The following is an 18,142-nucleotide window of genomic DNA, read 5'->3' as shown; positions in this document are numbered from 1 at the left end:
CTCGATTGCCAGCTGCTCTCCATTCTTCAGCCACCTGTAGGAGGGTTTGGGCTTCCCACTGGCTCTGCAGTCCCAGGACAAGGTGTCCTCCACAGCCACTTCCACATCCTGTATGGGCTGCACCCAGTGAGGCTTTGCTGCAGGTGAAGCACACAGCAAACACCCCCAAGTTACTGCTCCAGATCACAACCAGAGGGTTAATGGGCACACAACTCATCCTCATCTGCACAGCCTCATCTGCACCCACACAGCTTCCCACTGGTTCTGCTCAGAGCCCCCTGATGAAATAAATCACTTATTACTCCTCTTACACATTTTTATTATGAGCACTGAGCCAGAAGGAAACTGAGAGTACAGATCACTGCAGCTGGACTGGGGAAACCAATATTAAAATCACTAATGATTAAACAACATCACTTTGCAATTGAGGCAAATGTGAGAGAAAGACTTTAATGGGAGGACTGAAATTAAATAAGTGATGTGGCTAAATCATCAAATTAATGCTGGAGAGAATCCTTTCAGTCCTAAAAAAAAATAATGGTATGTCAGTCTTAGTGCTAAATACCATTTAAATTGCTTTCTAATGCAAGGCAGCACTTAACTGGATGAACACATGGATAGATGAGATTGTTTTTGAAAGCAGAAGTCCTGGCAGAGAATTTGGGTAATGTAAACCAGTAGAATAAAGTCCATAAAAATCACTATTTTTTAAAGCCAAAATTTGAAGCAATATAACCAGACATCCTTCAGAATTACCCAAAATACAGTTAAAACTGTAAAGATATTTAAAACATCCATTACAGCTTTCACAGGAAGTAGAAAGCTCACTTGGAAAATAAACATCAGTGCATGAAAGACAACAGTAATTTATTTTTATTCCTTTAGTGCTGTTTCACACATCAGTTCCACACTATCTTATAGGTAATTTGTGCATTTTTTTTGAATTTATTTAATTTACTAGAAGGTTCATCATCTCAGCCTATGCTGTTTCTCCAAGAAAAGATAAATTCTGGATATGGCCTATGGAAACAAACAAAAAAAAACAGATGAAAGAGCAGGGTGAAACTTGGCTGCAAACATTTAGCTAGAATTTTCCAGAGTCAATTTGCTTCTCTTAAGTCAGTAATTCAGGAAAATCTCCTACCACCCTCAGTGAAAGCAGCAGGGAGAAAACAAGACCCTGGTGATGTAGGAAAACATTGTTTACTCCATGAGCTGAGGAAGGACAGAAGGTCAGATTGATTCCCACTGAACTCCCCCTACCATGGAGCTCAGCAGCAATTAACTCAGGCCAGGAAATTAATGAATTGCCCCTGGGCACGAGGGAAGTGGGCACAGCTGAGAGCTGGAGCTTCCCCTGCCCCAGCACCAGCCCAGCACGGCTGGCACCAATTCCATTTGAAAAGATTCCTTCTTTCCTAGCATGGACATTTCCTCTCAATGCTCTGCAATGCAGTGAAAAGACCTCAGCACCACCATGTACAGCACCAGGCTTTTATAACAATGATTGTTAATCTAGTTATGATTTATGGATCCATATTTAGGGTTAACTTCTAACAGAAAACTTCCTAAAATGTATTCACTGAGGTTTGAACTACTAATAAATACTGGAATTCAATCAGTATTTGCTAAAAACCTCTGAATATTTCTTTTTTTTGTTTGTTTTCTCATCAACACCTTTCACAGATTTGGGGATAATTTGTTTTTTGCACCCTCTTTATCAAGGTCAGCTGCCAAAGACAGGATGACCTTTGTGTCACATGGATGCACATTTTCACTGGTGTTAACTGGGGTTAAATCCTCAAAGCCCATGTCACAACACTGGAGCTGAAGCCAGCCCTTGCTTCACCCCACATTGTCACTGGGGGAATTTGCCCCACATGTGTCAAGGGAATGAAAGCTCAGGGCTCCTTGCAATGAGCTCTGTGCACACCTAAATATTTCTGCAACACTCAGCAGTGCTTCAATTACTGCTGGATCCATACATGAGGATATTCAACATCTGCTGCCCATCTCCACTTGAAAGCAGGGAAAATATAAACTATTTTCAAGTTAAAATAGACATTGTCCTGTAAGCTGAGAGGGTGGAAGTTAATTTTAAAGGAGTTCACAGTGCAGGGTTGGAGGCTGTGACGGGAATCTGTATTTTAGGATAATATTAAGAATTCTTGGGAACTTGCTGTGCAATCTTCATGAAAGGTTCATCTGGAGCTCCCCCAGGACGAGATGCTCGTAGGGAAGTGATTTTCTGAAGCAGGTTAGCCATCAGCTCCATGGCCAGTCACTTGGAAAAGCACCAGCCTGGATTGTGCTTCAGCTGTTTTAGCCTAAAATATTCCTTGCAGAGCTCGTGGTCCCAGAGGCAGGGAGGGAACAAGTGTGTAACTTCATCAAAAGCATCCCAGGGAGAGGCTTCTCATCTCTCTTGGTGCTTAGCACCACCCTGCTCTTCCAGCCAGGATACAACTGCTGCTCCATTACACTCCAGGCCTCCCCTGTAGGCCAGAAGGGAAGGAAAACCCAATTTTTCAGATTTTACAAAGTCCTTTGTGATGTCCTGGGGGTTGATGTGAAGGAAGAACAACCGCCAGGATGCTTTTGGCTGAAGAAGTGACACCTTCCAGAGGCTGTGCTGGGATTTGGGAATTATTTGTGGGCTAACCATGCACAGTGCATCACAACATGAGTGAGAGAATCCAACAAAAATCTGGTTTTAATTCTACAGGAATGGAGTGAAGGGAAGGCAGAACTTCAGGGCCAAGATTCCTGCTGGGGGCCAAAGCCCCTGGGGAGCTCCTCCAGAACAGCATTCACACAAAATCTTCCCTTCTTACACTTGCAATTTTGCTCTGCCATTTCCACTATAAAAGCTGGGCTGGAACTCTCTGGAACACATCTGGGGAGCTCAGCAGCTGGGCAAGAAAGTCAGAGCAGAAAGAACTTCCCAGAGCAGAAGAGGGGGTGATGTGAAGGAACCAGGAGAGAAAAACCCACCCCAAAAGAAACCCCCAGTTTTCCTGTCTCAAAGTCAGGCCTGGCACTGATGGCTGCAGCAGGGATGAACCCTTATTTCACCTCAAACTCCAAGGATTCAAGCACAAATCACTTCTGTTCTGCTGAAACAGCTGGGCCTGGAGAAGCAGCTGAGACACCTCTAAAATATCCATTTTTTGGCTCCCACTGGAAAATAAGAATGCCCTCAAGCACCAGGTAATTCCAAATCACTGGGAAAAGCTTTGGTATGTAAAAGAAGAAAAACTATTTGTCTGGGCAGCAAGAAAATTCTATTGTTTGACAGCATTAGCAATTAAACTCCAGGTGATCAAACTCAGCAACTCATTGATATTATTCAGTCATGTGTAACTTTGAAGACATGTCAAGCACAAGACCATCAGATCCAAACTTTGAACAGAGATATTCTTCCACATACACAAATAACTGCTTCAGTTTAGTTTTGCTGATAGATTATTAAAAAAAAAAAAAAAGCCCAAAATACACCAACATTTGTTAACAAACTAAAAAATGAGGTAGATTCTGCTGATTCCTGGGGGATTTTGTCTTTGTTACCACAGACCAGCACTGCAGAGCAAAAGGAGAACAGCAGCAGAATTTCTTTCTCCCTGTCAAACACTTTTACCTTGGTACTGCCAAGCAGGACTTTTGGTATATCAGCATGGGCTAATTAAGAATATATTTCCTTCAATTATACCTTAAATTAATTGCTTTACATATCTTTCCTGTGCTTCATGTTTAACCGCATCCTAAAAGACAAAACCACAATTGTTTCCTCTCCTCTCATGTTTCTCTGCCATGAAACACCTCTGTGGATCCTTTTTTTCCCCTGTTATCTCTTTATGGGAAGCTAAAAGCGATGACAAACGAACACGCTAATAAAGGGAAAGCAAATTATTTAAATCTTCAGGTTCTACATTCAATCAAAGCTGGATAATCTGCTCCTATTTTTAGCACAATCTGAGCTCTCCTGAGCAGAAAACTGGCATTTAACAAATGTTGGAACTGTAAAAAGGACAAAAAACCTGAACATTTGATGTCAGGCTTTTCCTGATAAAATCCTTCAGGAGAGAAAAGGAAGATTAATGGTCTGTGAGTATTGCACTGAACCCAGAATATCTGGTCTAGAATATCTATTTTAATTATCAACTCCAACTATGGGTTGAGAGCTATATTTAAAACACACCATTATTACAATAAAACAGACTCATTTCATTTCTTTCAGGAGCTACAGATGTGACAGATTTATAGGAATTCTTGGGAAACTGGCTGTGGACAGGAGTGAAGGTGTTCAAGGGCTTTGTGGCTTCAAGGCTGTGACTCATTAATGGATGAAAAAGGAATGCTTTTAACCAAACTATTTATGAACTGGAAAACCTGATTTTCAGATTTTAAACTTTGCAGTTGCAGCTCATAAAACCAATCAGAATGGGAATGTTTCACTTCATAGCAGAGCAATGAATGTTTCAAGCTTTGGCTTAGGACCAGCTTCATGTTACATTTAAAAAGAATCCTTAAAGTTTGCAAAGAAAGAAAAACCTGTTTTTCAGGCACATGAACGATTTTTATCAGTATTTTTTCTGCCTAAAGATTTCTTTTCCATATTATTTCACCACGACAACTTGCAAAACATTAACCCCAATCCTTCTCATACTGGGTTTTTTTTTTTTTTTTGGGTCAGGCAGAAATGTGCTTTGTTCTGCCCAGAGGAAAATGAATGTTGTCACTATTGAAATAAAAAGACATTTGTACTTTTGCAGTGTTTCTATTTTTCTACGTTTGATAAGCAGACACACCTTAAACTTCTAAATGTTCTAAGAGCAGCCACCATTCCCTAAAAGCAGCAGATTTGTGCATTTTTGACAGTATTGGTACTTTCTGGCAGATGGCTGTTTTTTTACTCTATGTCTTCAGTTTATTGCATTAATTTCCCCCAAATCCTCATCTGCTTTTAGAACAACTTCCTGAAATATTGATTTTTTACTGGAATCTGAGTGGGATGTGGTTAGATTTCTTCACCAGACAGATAGAGGAGGTGGCAGCCCATCAGAAGAAATTATCTTCAGTAATAAAACTTTGAATGATCAAAAGAAGTTATAAATGCTCTTATCCTGAATCCAGGCTTGTTGGAATTCCAAGTGCAGCAACAAAGCAAGCACCAAAATAAGAAGGATTACTTAAATCTGTTTAATTCTGCAGAATGGGTTCCATGAAGCAGAACAAATGAAAAAAAACAGTTGGAGTGCCATTACTGCCACTACAGCTCTCATTATTCTTCTCAAGATAAACATCCCTATCAGGGATGGCTCCAAACAGGGGCAGCCACTCCTCCTGGAACAGGAACTCCCATCTGAGGGCTCAAATCCCTGTCCAGATTTGCACTGGAAACGTTCTCAGTGACTCCACTGTCACAGGACTGCAGCTGGGTTGCTTTTGTTCATTAGCAACATCCTTTATTTCAGCTCTGTGGCCCCTTAATGAGCAAAGAAGATCTGGGGCAGCAGGGCAGGAACCCCAGGAATGGCACTGCTGGAATTACAAGGCCTGATGAACAAATCCACTCTATTTTATACCTAATTTTTCTATCTATTTTTATCTATTCTAATTTATATCTAATTTCCAGTGATGTATCTCCCAACTGCCCTGATGTAACACTGCCATAGGAATGTTGAAACAAAATCATGTACAGACCCTAACTCTGGAACTTTCAAGCAAAAAAAAAAAAAAAGGTCACTTAATAAAAAATTTTAAATTTTATTTAAAAATAAAATGCACAGTGCCAAGTTTGGCAGGGCAGGGGGCACTGGCAGGTGAAGCAGCTTGGATTTACTGCCCGGTGTCAAGCACAGGATTTCTCAAAAAGTCGTAATTACAATCAGTGCCTGGAAAATTTGTGTTGCTTCAAGCCCCCTGCCCAACTTGACCTTGGACATTCCCAACAGCAGGGCCTTCATTCAGTGTAAAGATTAATTTGGAAGTTGGCAAGGAGAGAACTTTCCCTTCCTCCTTACAAAATCTATTGTGCCTTAAAGTAAAATGTTCAAGGAGCAGAGTGTGTGTGCTCCAGCAGCCAGCTGCTCCCCGTGGAGAGGCACTAAAGAACTTGCTCCCAGCTGCAGAGGAGCTGTGCTCTGTGCCTGTCTCCAACTCAAAATCCATCTCCTTGCTCAAATATTCCTCCATGAGGGAAACATTCCCAGGCAGAGTCAGAATCACTGTTTAAATTGCCATTGAAGTAAAGAAAATGATATTTGCTGAGATCTGGCTTTAACAAAAATTGCCAATTACCACTTTGTTGCAAATCACTCTCGCTTTACACCACCACCACCAGTGTGCTTTGCTGATACTCATTTCATTCTATAGCCTCAAATGCACAAGAGACTGCTTTTTTTCCAGCTATAAAATTTCATATTATTTCATTTCCTATACTGGATTATATCCTCCCATTTATTTACTCATTTTAAAATAAAATTGGCTGTTTTGAAAGCACAGGATTGAGAATATCCATCAGTAATCTTTTCACAAAGCAAGACAAAATTTGTACTTCCCACAAATGGGAGGCCTAAATGATCCCCCAAATAAATCCAATTGACTGAAAATTGAAGGTTTCACCAATGGACCAAGAAGAAATGTTCTTTAAAAAAAAAAAAAGTCTTTCCATCAGAGAAAAAAACCAAGCAGAAGCACACTGTGCTTTACTCTCAGCAATCCTTGTGAGCTTTTAAGCCATTTCTTAGAGACTTTACCAAGAAACTGCTGCAGAAATTCTCGTTTTCTGGAGGCACTTAAAATGCCATGGATTTTTAAGCCCAAATGCCCGATGGAAGTGCAGAAAGTGGAAATTCCAGAGTACCCCAGAGCAGTTTGTGTTTCATGAGTGAAGAAAGGTGGGAGAGACAAACCAGAGGTCTCCTACCATAGTAAGTGAGACGTCCTCTTGCAATGTTTTTGCCCCTGGAGTTTTCAGTAATGCATTCATAGAGCCCTGCATCCTCCTGCTGGAAATTAGGGATTTCAATCATGCCATTGGATTTCCTCAGCTTTATTTTACTTGGAAATGGCAGCCCGTCAGTTCTTCTCCAGTTAATCTGAGGCACGGGGCTAAAGAGAGAGTAATGAGATTTTAAACAGTTTTGCTTAAAGTCCTTGATTGTCATAATGAGACACTTAAAGCAAACCAAATTCAGCAGTGACTTCCAGGCTGTGTAAAAAGCAGGAACCACACTGCACATGACAGATGGTCAGACACTCAGGCACCTGATTTGCATTCCCTGCTGATTCCTATGCTGAATTTGTGGTCCCAGATTTGTCAGGAATAACTCTGTGAATGCCCAATAATTCCAACATTTCTTGTACTGGCCTCCCCAGAGGATGGGTGAGATTCACCAGTGGCTTCCAACGAGGAGGAATCCAGGCAAGTCTTTTGGAACTGCCATCCTCCAGCAGCCTTTAATTCTCTGATTTGCAAACTTTCCCTCCCCTCTCCAGGAGCCAAGGCAATTGTGTGTGATCAAGTTATCAACCTGACATGGGCACCTGACAAACTGCCTGCAAACAAACCCCACACTGGTAAATAAATACATTTACAGAAACACAAATGCATTCTCAGATCATCTGGGAAAGAGAAAAGGTATCAGCTGCCAGTGAAGCATCACTCAGAGGAGAAATGCATTTCAATCTTTATTTTGCCTATAAAGAAAGAACAATATTATGAAAGCATCGAGTGCATTTAAGGGGAAAATTCAGACAACATTCTCACAGGCTTCAGCACCATATCCTTGCACAAAGAAAAGAGACTTAGCTCAAAGGTCATATGCAAAACCACACTGAATCTACTAATCTGAAATGAAATGTGAATTCCTGTGCTGCCAACAGACATCCTAATTCTATACAAAATCAAAATACACTCCAAGAGTCTTTGCCCTCTCATTCCAAGGCAGGAGCTGTGATGACCAAAATCAGGTGCTGGGGAAACACCAGAGTCCCACAGCTCTTGTGCAGGTGAACCCAAAGTGCTTCAGCTTTCAGTGAAGATGAACACTTACTTTCCCAGTGCAAAGCACTCCAGCTTCACAGTGGAGCCTTTGGCTGCTGCCAGGGTCTCAGGGAACTGAACTTCTATTTTGGGCTCGTATTCCCCCATCACACCTGTGAGAGACAATTGAGAAGGTCAAATTTCCAAGGTGATTTTCAAAGGGTTTTCTTTCTGTCTTTTGCAATTCAAGATTATTTCTCCGACAATCTGCTTATAAAGGGAAGCACAGTGATATCAGGGACAGAGATAGGATGCAACAGAGTTTATCTTAGAAGAAAGCTTGAATGTGGGAATTGGAAAAACAGAAACTTCCACAGACACTGAAGGGTTTGATCTGCAGCCTTGAGAGACGCTTGGATTGATGCAAAAATGAAACACACAGACATTAGGCAGAAAAATCATAAAGTTATGTTTCTATAGCTATAGGTGAGAATATGCCATTAGTAAGTGAGAAACTGGTAAGATGGTGAAGGGTTTATAATTTAGGGGTGGGGTTGTATGGAATAAACTAAGAGAAGTTCTGACAGAAGCACAGGTGTGTGCATGTGATAATTGCCCACTGCATAAAAGTATCCCCAGTGCAGCAGAAGTCAGTAAAGGTGATGGGTCAGAAAAGCAAAATAAACCCTGTGGCAACTGTGTATTGGGTTAGAAAGTTCTCTACTGCCTTGTAACAAAGAACTTGTGACTACTCTGAGCTGTGGCCGAGTTCTTGCTCCCCTAAAACCTCTCAGCCTCTGAGACTGATGTTTATCTGAGCAATAAATCGTTCTTAGCCCCATGGCGGTCCCATCCCTTCATCACAAAGGTGACAACGACAGGACAACACAGGAGAATTTATGCTGCAAGAGCCAAGAACTCTGGGAACTGAGTGATGCTGGGAATGCTCCCAGGCTCCTGGTGGTTCCCTGTCACCCTGTTCCTCTAAAGTTCTCTTAAACCTTCTGATGTTTACATTTTTGTAACAGAGTGTAAATAACAATCGCTTTGATTCCTTTCTGGAGGAGGAGAGAACTGATGGACTGCTGGCTGGACCAGTGTGCTTGGAGAGGTGCCAATTTCCTCCTCCAACCCACGCTCACTTCTGGAACTCTAAGAACACCGAGGTCCAGAAATGCATCCCCTTTCTGCCCAGGACACCCCAGCACGTGCGCGTCACTCGTGTCCCCTGGCTCTCGTACCGTCCGTGCGCAGCACCAGCGGCGTGGGGGAGCCCAGCACGGGGCTCCTGCTGGCCCTGCTGGTCACCACACAGCTGTAGTTGCCCACGTCCGAGGGCTCCACCTTGGCTATGTACAGGTGTCCTGTCTCCTGGGACACGAAGCGCCGGCTGTCCTCCTGCACGAACGACGGGTACTCGTTGAAGATCCAGGCAAACGACAGCTCTGGGTGGGGAAAAACAACACAAGCAGAGGGGTTTGGTAGGATTATTCCACGTTTTTTGCCTTCAAAGAGCGCTTTATTGCTGTATTTGACAGCATTGCTGTGGCATTCACATTCTCTGAACATTCCCTTTGCCCAGGGTTTTTCTCCTGGGAAGCTGAGAAGCCTCAGAGAAAAGGAAAACAATTCTTATCTCATTTGCTTCTCCTGTGTTGTGCCCATGTGGAATGTGTTTGGAGATTGTTCACCCACAGGTGATTGTTCCATTGCATTCTGTGGGAGTTGTTTTCACTCTTTGGCCAACCAGGGCCAAGCTGTGTCAGGGCTCTGGAGAGAGTCACGAATTTTCATTATTATCTTGTTAGCCTTTTCTGTATTCTTTAGTATAATTTAGCATAGTATTCTTTAATATAATATATTCTCACAAAATAATACATTAGCCTTCTGAGAACACAGAGTCAGATTCATCATTCCTCCCTGCCACGGGGATCCCTGCAAACACAACACCCTGCATGATTTACAGTTCTGTACTGTGCAACAAAGAGCCAAGGACTGAGAAAAACACAGTTTAAAAAGTACCAGAAACCAGCAAAACCCCCCAGGTTTTTTCACCATCTCTGGTGTGGGGAAAAACACACATGCAAAGGTGGTTGGTAGGATTTTTCCACCTTTTTTCACTTCAAAGAGCACTTTATTGCTATATTTGACAGCACTGCATTATTTACAGTACTGTACTGTGTAATAAACAGAGCCACTGACAGAGAAAAATACATCTTAAAAAGTACCAGAAACTAGCAAAACCCCCATTTTTTTCACCATCTCCTCCAGCAGATGAAAAAAAGGCAAAAGAAATCCAGAATATTAGCAGGTTTGCTTAAATCTCCTTCTTTTCTCTCTTTTATTTTTAATTTAATATGCACGGAAATAGGAGCAGACAGCAAAAACGAGAGCAAACTTTGCTAAAATGGAAAGATTATTCATTCAGTAGCTGCTCAACTGCTCAGCCAGATGATTAGCAGGTAGAAACAGGACAGCAGAATCCATGTGATAAGAATGTCAGAAGAAGCCTAAATTCCCAGTAGGGCTCATCACTCAGCAAAACTATTTTTTTCATACAAAAATCCATAAAAACTCCATTAAAACCATTTCTGTGTGATGTGGCAAAGTAGCCCTGGCTACCAGTCATTATGATTATTTGAAAGGGAAAAAACCAAACCCACACCTCAAAAGAGAAACCAAGAGATTTGGCAAAAAAAAAATCCACTGAATTGGTTTTGTTTCCTGAGCATCACTCTGAGCCTTTTTTAATTGGCAAAAGCCCCTTCCTGTGCCAGGCCACGTGTTGGTCTCATTCACTTCCTACAGGATCAAAGGAAAATAAATTTTTAATGGGGTTCTAAGCAAGGAATAATTTTTTCACCCACGTGGCACTTACACAAAGATTACAGCTTCTGGAAGTGCTAATTAGCAATGATTACAGCTTGATTGACCCCTCTTGTGTTGCAGTGTCTGCAGCACTGGCACTGCCCCCACGGAATGGAGATCAGCCCTTCCTGCACAGCTTTAATTTGAGGGTGCACAAATCTGGGTGCACCATGAAATGAGAAGGTGACACAAGCTGAGCCCTCCACCCCTCCCCAGGCTGCCAAAGCCAACGGGACAATTTAACACAAGGTAACACTGTGCAGGTGAAAAAAACCACTCAATAAATGAAATTATTAAGATATGTATAGGCTGCCTGCTGCAAAAAAGGCATCAAATGAAATGGCTGATCATTAACCTGCATTTAATTTTCTTCTATCAATATTTAAACCTCCTCCATTATAATAATTTTGCAGCAGTGGCCTGGGCCAACCATTAACAGGCTCAGGAGTTAAACTTCGGTCATATTTAGAAATATTAGAAAGAAAGGAAAATAAAAAACTAAAAATAAATATTTTAAATAGTATTTACAAACAAATAAATATTAGGAGTATTTACTGCCAAAACCAGAACCATAAGGAGGAAAAGACCTGCAAAGCCATCACCCTGTGGACCTGCAGGATCACCGATGGCTTTCACCACAATTCCTTCCTCCAGAGCTCAGGGGTGCAATTAATTCATGGAAAGGAAGGCAGCAAGGATTCATCAGGAAACAATGGGGGAATCAGTGCAGTGGGAAGCTTTAAATGATTCCAAAACTAAAGAAAAAAGAGAGCACACCTGAGGAGGGTGAAGGGGACCACATGGTCTGAGGGAGCAAGGAGTGTGGGGTCTTTCCAAATGGGAAAGGCAGGGAACAGAGGGGAACTCTTTCTGCAGAGGAGCTGGGGGGTCACAGTGATCACAGGGCTGATGGAAGGGCTGCACACCAAGGTAGGGACCAAAAAACCCCAATTTTCACCTCCACACCAAACTCAGACACCCACGAGGCAGCCGTGGGGGACACCAGGCTTGACTGCTTCTGGTATTTACTGAACCACCTGCTCAAAAATATTATTTTCCTTGCTCAAAATATTATTTCATGCTTTAAAAAAGGAGAAAATAAAAGGAAAAAAGTTGTCCAGGACAGTGTGGAGATCTGGAGATGCAGCAGGAAAAGAAGCAGCTTCATTTTCTTGCTGGGATGTGGGGTTAAGTCCAGAATAAAGCCCCTGAAATCAGTCACTGGGATTCTGGCAGCCATGCAGAGTGAGTTCCAGTTTAATTGAGTCCTTCAACCCATGAATAAACACTCTTAATTCCCCATTCAACACTTATTTTCACTGACTCCCTTAAAAAAGTGGGGTATTTCTGGCCCCGTGCCCCACCACCTCATTTTATATTTATTGTCCTTAAAAAATTGCACTCTTATTTTCCAAAAAAAAAAAAAAAAAAATCATATTAAACAACTTGTGGTGTGATTTATTATGTTTACACCATTTGCCTGTTGCTGATCTTAGGGCACCTCCAGGGACACAAACTCACTCCCTTTCTGTCAATTACAAGTTTTCAGTTGATTTTCTGTTATAAATGGAAGTAATATGTCTCTCCTGGGCTTCCTCTGAGTTCCAAGCCTTTGCTTTCCAATGCATTTTTTCCTTATTTGGCGACCATACATGGATAAGGTATTGGAAATTACAGTTATTACTCAATTTTTATTTGTTTACTACGGCTTGGTTGGCGGCTTCTCTTTATTTTGCATTATTTGATTATTATTTACTGAGCAGTTTCCAACACACTCAGCATGTTCACACTGTTCCAGGCCTTTTGTGCACCTAAGTGCTCAATTAAAAAAATGCTCATGAAATTACCTGTCATTTTTAAACCTGAATTCTTTGTGAAATTCAACAATTAAATCACCACGGCCTTTGGGGTTTACCAGGGTCATTTCCTGCTACTTATGAACCTGAAAAAAACCCAAATTACTCTTGGCTGAAGGAACACAATGGGGTAAAACCCACACATTTATTGGTTTTTAACTATGTTCAAAGTCAAGGCTGAAGTTTATGCACATCCTTTTGAAAATTTGGTTTTAAATAACATTTAAAGAATTTTAGAAATATAGAACTTAAAGAAATTGCACATTTCTTCTGAGTGAGACAAACACGTCACTGGAAGATCACTTACAGAACCAGGGTGATTTGACTTCTTGTAAACAGAATTTAAGTGACAACAGCAGTGGTGGAAACCCCAAACTGTAATTAAATTCAGGAAGTTGGAAAAGCAGAATTTAGGGGGGGAAAAAGGCACGCAGACCCATAATCAAAAGGAGAAAAATAATTCAAAAAGTTCATTTTATTCACTATTTGCATAAATAATGCCAGCTTTTGCTCCTTGTCTTCTGGGCCATCACTTCTTTACACCTGCTTAATACCTGCCAGCCCCATAATTCACACAAAACTGAGACTTCTAAAATAGCCCCAAGTCAGGGAAGTGAACAATGTTCTTCTGAAACACATTTAAAATCCTCCAAACTGATGGGATTTGAATTAGCCAAGTGGGAGTTTCCAGAAATAAAACTGGCAAGAAATGAAAATTCTTGATTTTGGGGAGCATGGAGCTGACTGAACAATACTTCAAGGTTAAAAACCCCCCAAAATAAAAAAAACAAAAAAAACCCAAACACACAAAAAACCAACCACCAAAACATAAAGAAGTTTCTTGTCCATCTCTGATACCCAAATCCCAATTATTTGGGATTATGCACTTCTCCAGCTCTGATCTGACAATATTCTGTAGCAGAAACACCAGGAGAAGCTGAAATATCCTGGAATTTTTTGTCCCCCAGTGGCTCTCTGCCTATCCCACAGGATGGCACGTGGCTCCTGGAGAACTGTTTCCAAGAAAGTCATCAGACAGAATTTAGCAATGACAGAAACTGCAATTAAAACCACGGAAATCTGCAGCAAAACAGCTATTGGGAATGATCTACCTTAGGTGGAAAGGGATGGAAAAGTAACACTGATTTGGAGAGGATAATAACAGACTCCCTAATTAAGGCAGAAACCAATTAGTTCATCATTAGTTCATCATTTCAGCTGCAAGTGTGATGGAGTGGCAGAAAAGGGAGCAGTTTGGGGATGAGCACCCCTCACTCTCTCAGGAGGAGCTCTGAGTGCTCACACTGAGCATTCAGGCTGGGCTTTGGGGGACAATCCCCCACAAAAATGTCCTTTTTTCACCCTGCTGCAGCTCTGGCTGTCTGCACAGCAACCTCTGGGAAAGTGCAAACAGACCACCCCAAAAGCAGGAGATTAATTAATGGGGTAAAAGTGCATTAAGGTCCCAGAGGAGGCTCTGGGGTGCAAAGTGCCCTCACCTCCCTGCAGGCAAATCCTTGGATTACACTGCTGTGGGACTGGGATAATGGAATGTCAGTGCTCCCAGGGGTAGAACTACTTTTATTTTACATAAATTAATTCAAGCTGCTCCTCAATACTTTTCCTTCCTGACTTGGGCCAATTTTCCTGCACTCAGTTCAGCAGCCCATCCTCCCCTGGTCTGCCCCCACCACCAGCTGCTCTTGGTGTCACCTTCCCTGTGCCACAAACCAAGCAACATCTCCCTCATTTCTCCTGGAAAACATTAAAAATTGCTTTCCAAATAAAAATCTCCTGCTCTGGAGGACAAGGTGTTCGTGTGCTCCCATAACATTTGTGTAAACTGGAGCTTAAGATGTCACAAGGTGCCTCTGTGAGGAATGGCAGCATTTTGGCAATGAAAAACCAGTTTAGAATATTATTTGAGAGAAACTGTAGATAATTTCAAGGATTTGGGGCACATTCCTGCACACAATCACTGCTCAGAAATTAAAAACTACCCTAGGCTTGTGCAGCTGGGGAAAAGAAACCAAACCAAGGTTTGCATTTCCAGGGGGATCCTGGGCATTCAGGTAGCTCCATCACTGATAATGAAAAAGTCTTTAGCTGCAGTCACACTTCAGAGAACAAATGGGGCTGGTATTTACTTTTGGTTCATGTTCTCTCTATAAAAATAATGACAATTACAAAACCTCTGTGCCAGGCTTGACCTGTGGCCTGCAGGAGTGCCATGAGACAGTGAGATCTGCTCAAAATAGGTGCAGTGTGCTCCCAGCCACTGGGATTTCACAGGAACTCTGCAGGAGAACTCTTCTGGCTGAATTTCTGTTTGCACCAAATGCAAACTGCGTGATGGGAATGCAAGCCCAGCTACCAAAAGTGAAAAATGTATCCCCAGAAATTAATTTTATATTCCAGAGTCTAATGGCAACACTCTGATTTGAAACTAATGTATAACATTAATTGTTTTGGCATAAAAGGTGAATTATTTCATAGCTAAAATATACCAGATCAATTTTCAGCCTGCTGTGCAGGTAATCAGGCATGCAACTTGTGTGTGTGGAACAGCCCAGAACAATGAGAGCAGTGAGACACAAACACACACAATATCTTGCCATTCCAATCTACTCACTTAATGAGAATATTGAAATGTTTCAGCTGAAGCTGCAAGGTTCCCACTTCAGGCCAAAACCTGATTTTCATTTTTAAACGAAACAGGGTAAGAGTCCACTTGTTATTTTGATTTTGGAATGAGCTTTAGTTTGATGCAAAACCAGATGGAGTTCTTCAAAAATACTGAATTGTCCTTTTTTCTGCTGTCCCCCAGCCACAGGGGAGGTAACTGCACACAAGGATGTGTCACCCATGCTCAGCTGCCACAGGGATGTCACACAGACACTGAAGGTGGCTGAAGCCCCTGAATAATTCTGGAGCTTTTCTAAATCATCCCAAGCAGTGCCACAAGCAAGGCTCACCACTGTAATTAAAGCACCAGCATTTCCCAGCTCATCCTTGGGAAACAGATGCTCCAGACTGGCAGCTGATTTCTTTCCTAACACCAACCCTCTCCTGGTCAGTCCCACCCCAAAGTCTCCTGGCACTGTCACATTTTCTGGAAAAATCCCTTCCCCAGGATTTCTTCTCCTGGGAAGCTGAGAAGCCTCAGAGAGGAATGAAACCAATAATTATCTCATTTGCTTCTCCTGTGTTCTGCTGCTTTGGAATGTGGTTTGGAGATGGTTTATCCAGCAGGTGGTTGTTTGATTGTTTAGTGTGAATTGTTTTAACTTAATGACCAATCACTGTGTTGGGACTCTGGAAGGAGTCACAAGTTTTCATGACCATTCCTTGTAGCCTTCTGGCTGTATCCTTTCTCTATTCTTTAGTACAGTTTAGTATACGATTCTTAATATAATATCATAAAATAATAAATTGGCCTTCTAAGAACATGGAGTCAGATTCATCTTTCCTCCCCATGACTTCTGTCTGTATCCTTTTTCCATTCTTTAGTACAGTTTAGTATAGAATATAGAATAGAATATAGAATAGAATATAGAATAGAATAGAATATAGAATAGAATAGAATAGAATAGAATAGAATAGAATAGAATAGAATAGAATAGAATAGAATAGAATAGAATAATAAATTGGCCTTCTAAGAACATGGAGTCAGATTCATCTTTCCTCCCCACGACTTCTGTCTGTATCCTTTTTCCATTCTTTAGTACAGTTTAATATAGCACTTAATACAATATAATTAATATTATATCATAATAAATTGGCCTTCTAAGAACATGGAGTCAGATTCTCATTTCCTCCTCTGTCTGGGGGGCCCCAAAAATCCCACGGATTCCCTGGAGAAGGGCTGAGCACGTGGGACCATCATGTGGCCAGGGACCATCAGCCTGAGCTGATGCTGGCCAGGGACCATCAGCCAGGAGCCTGACCATGACTTTGCACCCCCAGGTGCTCCTCAGCTGGCAGGGAACCACCCCTGAGTGCTCCCAGGGCAGCCCAGATGTTGATGAGAGCCTGACAGAACAGCTCTGCTGCTCTGGGCTCCCAGTGCTGAATTAAAATCCCCGTTTTGCTCCCCCTGGAGCTGTGCAGGGCATGGACTGGTTCCTCCTCATCACATTTCTGCACTAATTGTTCCAGACTGGCTGTGTCATTGCAGAGCCCCAGCTCTGGAGGCAGGCAGAGAAGTAAGAAAGTGCTTTAGGAAGCAATATGTAAATACATCCCCATTAGCCACATCCATTCCAAGTGACAAACTGTTCTTTTAATCACCTCCCTAGAACTTTACATTTAATTGCTGAGAGCATTTCCAGAACTCTGTTGTGCTTTTTCAATAGCTGGAAGTATTTTAAAATTGCTTCCTGCCTGTAATAATTTTGAGGATAAAAAAGGCGATCGTTGAGTTTATTGCTGAACTAAAATAAATCTGATTTCTTGTGAATGTTAAATATTAGGGACATAAACCAAGGGAAACTAATGGAAATAACCCAGGAGTCAATTTTCAAAGTAAAGCACCAATATTTATATGTGGAAGCAGTACTTAGTGACACTTTCATTTGGTACTTTGCACTCTTTTAGGAGAAGGTGCTTGATAAAACCCTCGTGTAAAACAAAAATTCCCTTCAGTACTCTTGTTCTGAGTGCTGGGACTGCAGCCACCTCCCTCCTGCCTCCTCCTAATCAATTATCCTCTTTGCAAAGAAAAACCCAAATATTTCAGTAGAGAAGATAATAAAGAGTTGGAGGAGAAACACCCCACAGTCACAATTTAGGGATAAAAATAAACTTGGTGGAGAGCCAAATGCAGTTATTGTCTCCAGTTTTCTCCTTTTCCCCCCAGGCAGAACTGAGATACCTGGCACTGGGAAAGTGAAAAGCTTCAACCTGAATTTTTTTCTTGCAATTTGGTTCCTCCTAATCAACTTCTCCCTTTTTCTTTCCATCCCTCCATTCTTCCAAGAGATATTCCACACTGGAATGTGGAGCTCAAGAGCTCTGTAAGGTTTTGGGGTAAGAAACTGCTAAAAGCTTCTAAGGTCATTTATCCACCTCTCTGTCAGCTTAAAAACATGCACTATAAAGCAACTGAAGACAGTGTACAAATGTATAAATATATAAATATATATTAATCATAATATTATAGTATTTTTAATAATAATAATTCTATAAAATTACTATATATTTAAAAATAAATTTAAAAGTTTATATATTTATAAATTCCTATACATTTATAAATAAGATGTACTAATTTCAGCCTGGACTACCTGTCAGCTTAAAACAAGCACTATAAAGCAAATGAAGATGGTGCACAAACATATATATATATATATATAATTAAAATATTATAATATTTATAGTAATAATAATAAATCTATAAAATAGATATTAATTTATAATTTATAAATAAGATGTA

General features: G+C 41.3%; 1 protein-coding gene across 2 annotated transcripts in view; it reads right to left on the bottom strand.

Annotated features, from left to right (window-relative positions):
• CNTN3 (contactin 3) overlaps positions 1 to 18,142 on the bottom strand; it is a 98,081-nt gene that overhangs the window by 29,874 nt on the left and 50,065 nt on the right. For both annotated transcript variants that reach the window (XM_050979437.1, XM_050979438.1), the window contains exons 4-7: positions 9,229 to 9,432; positions 8,058 to 8,160; positions 6,929 to 7,113; positions 1 to 137 (exon numbers count right to left, since the gene is read on the bottom strand). In XM_050979437.1, coding sequence (XP_050835394.1) covers positions 1 to 137; positions 6,929 to 7,113; positions 8,058 to 8,160; positions 9,229 to 9,432 — 629 coding nt within the window. The remainder of the gene's footprint in view (positions 138 to 6,928; positions 7,114 to 8,057; positions 8,161 to 9,228; positions 9,433 to 18,142) is intronic.

This window comes from Serinus canaria, chromosome 12 (genome assembly GCF_022539315.1).
Source record: "Serinus canaria isolate serCan28SL12 chromosome 12, serCan2020, whole genome shotgun sequence".
In the NCBI taxonomy this organism is placed as follows: domain Eukaryota; kingdom Metazoa; phylum Chordata; class Aves; order Passeriformes; family Fringillidae; genus Serinus; species Serinus canaria.
Note: the sequence above shows the minus strand (reverse complement) of the source record. Positions and strands in the feature narration are given on the sequence as shown.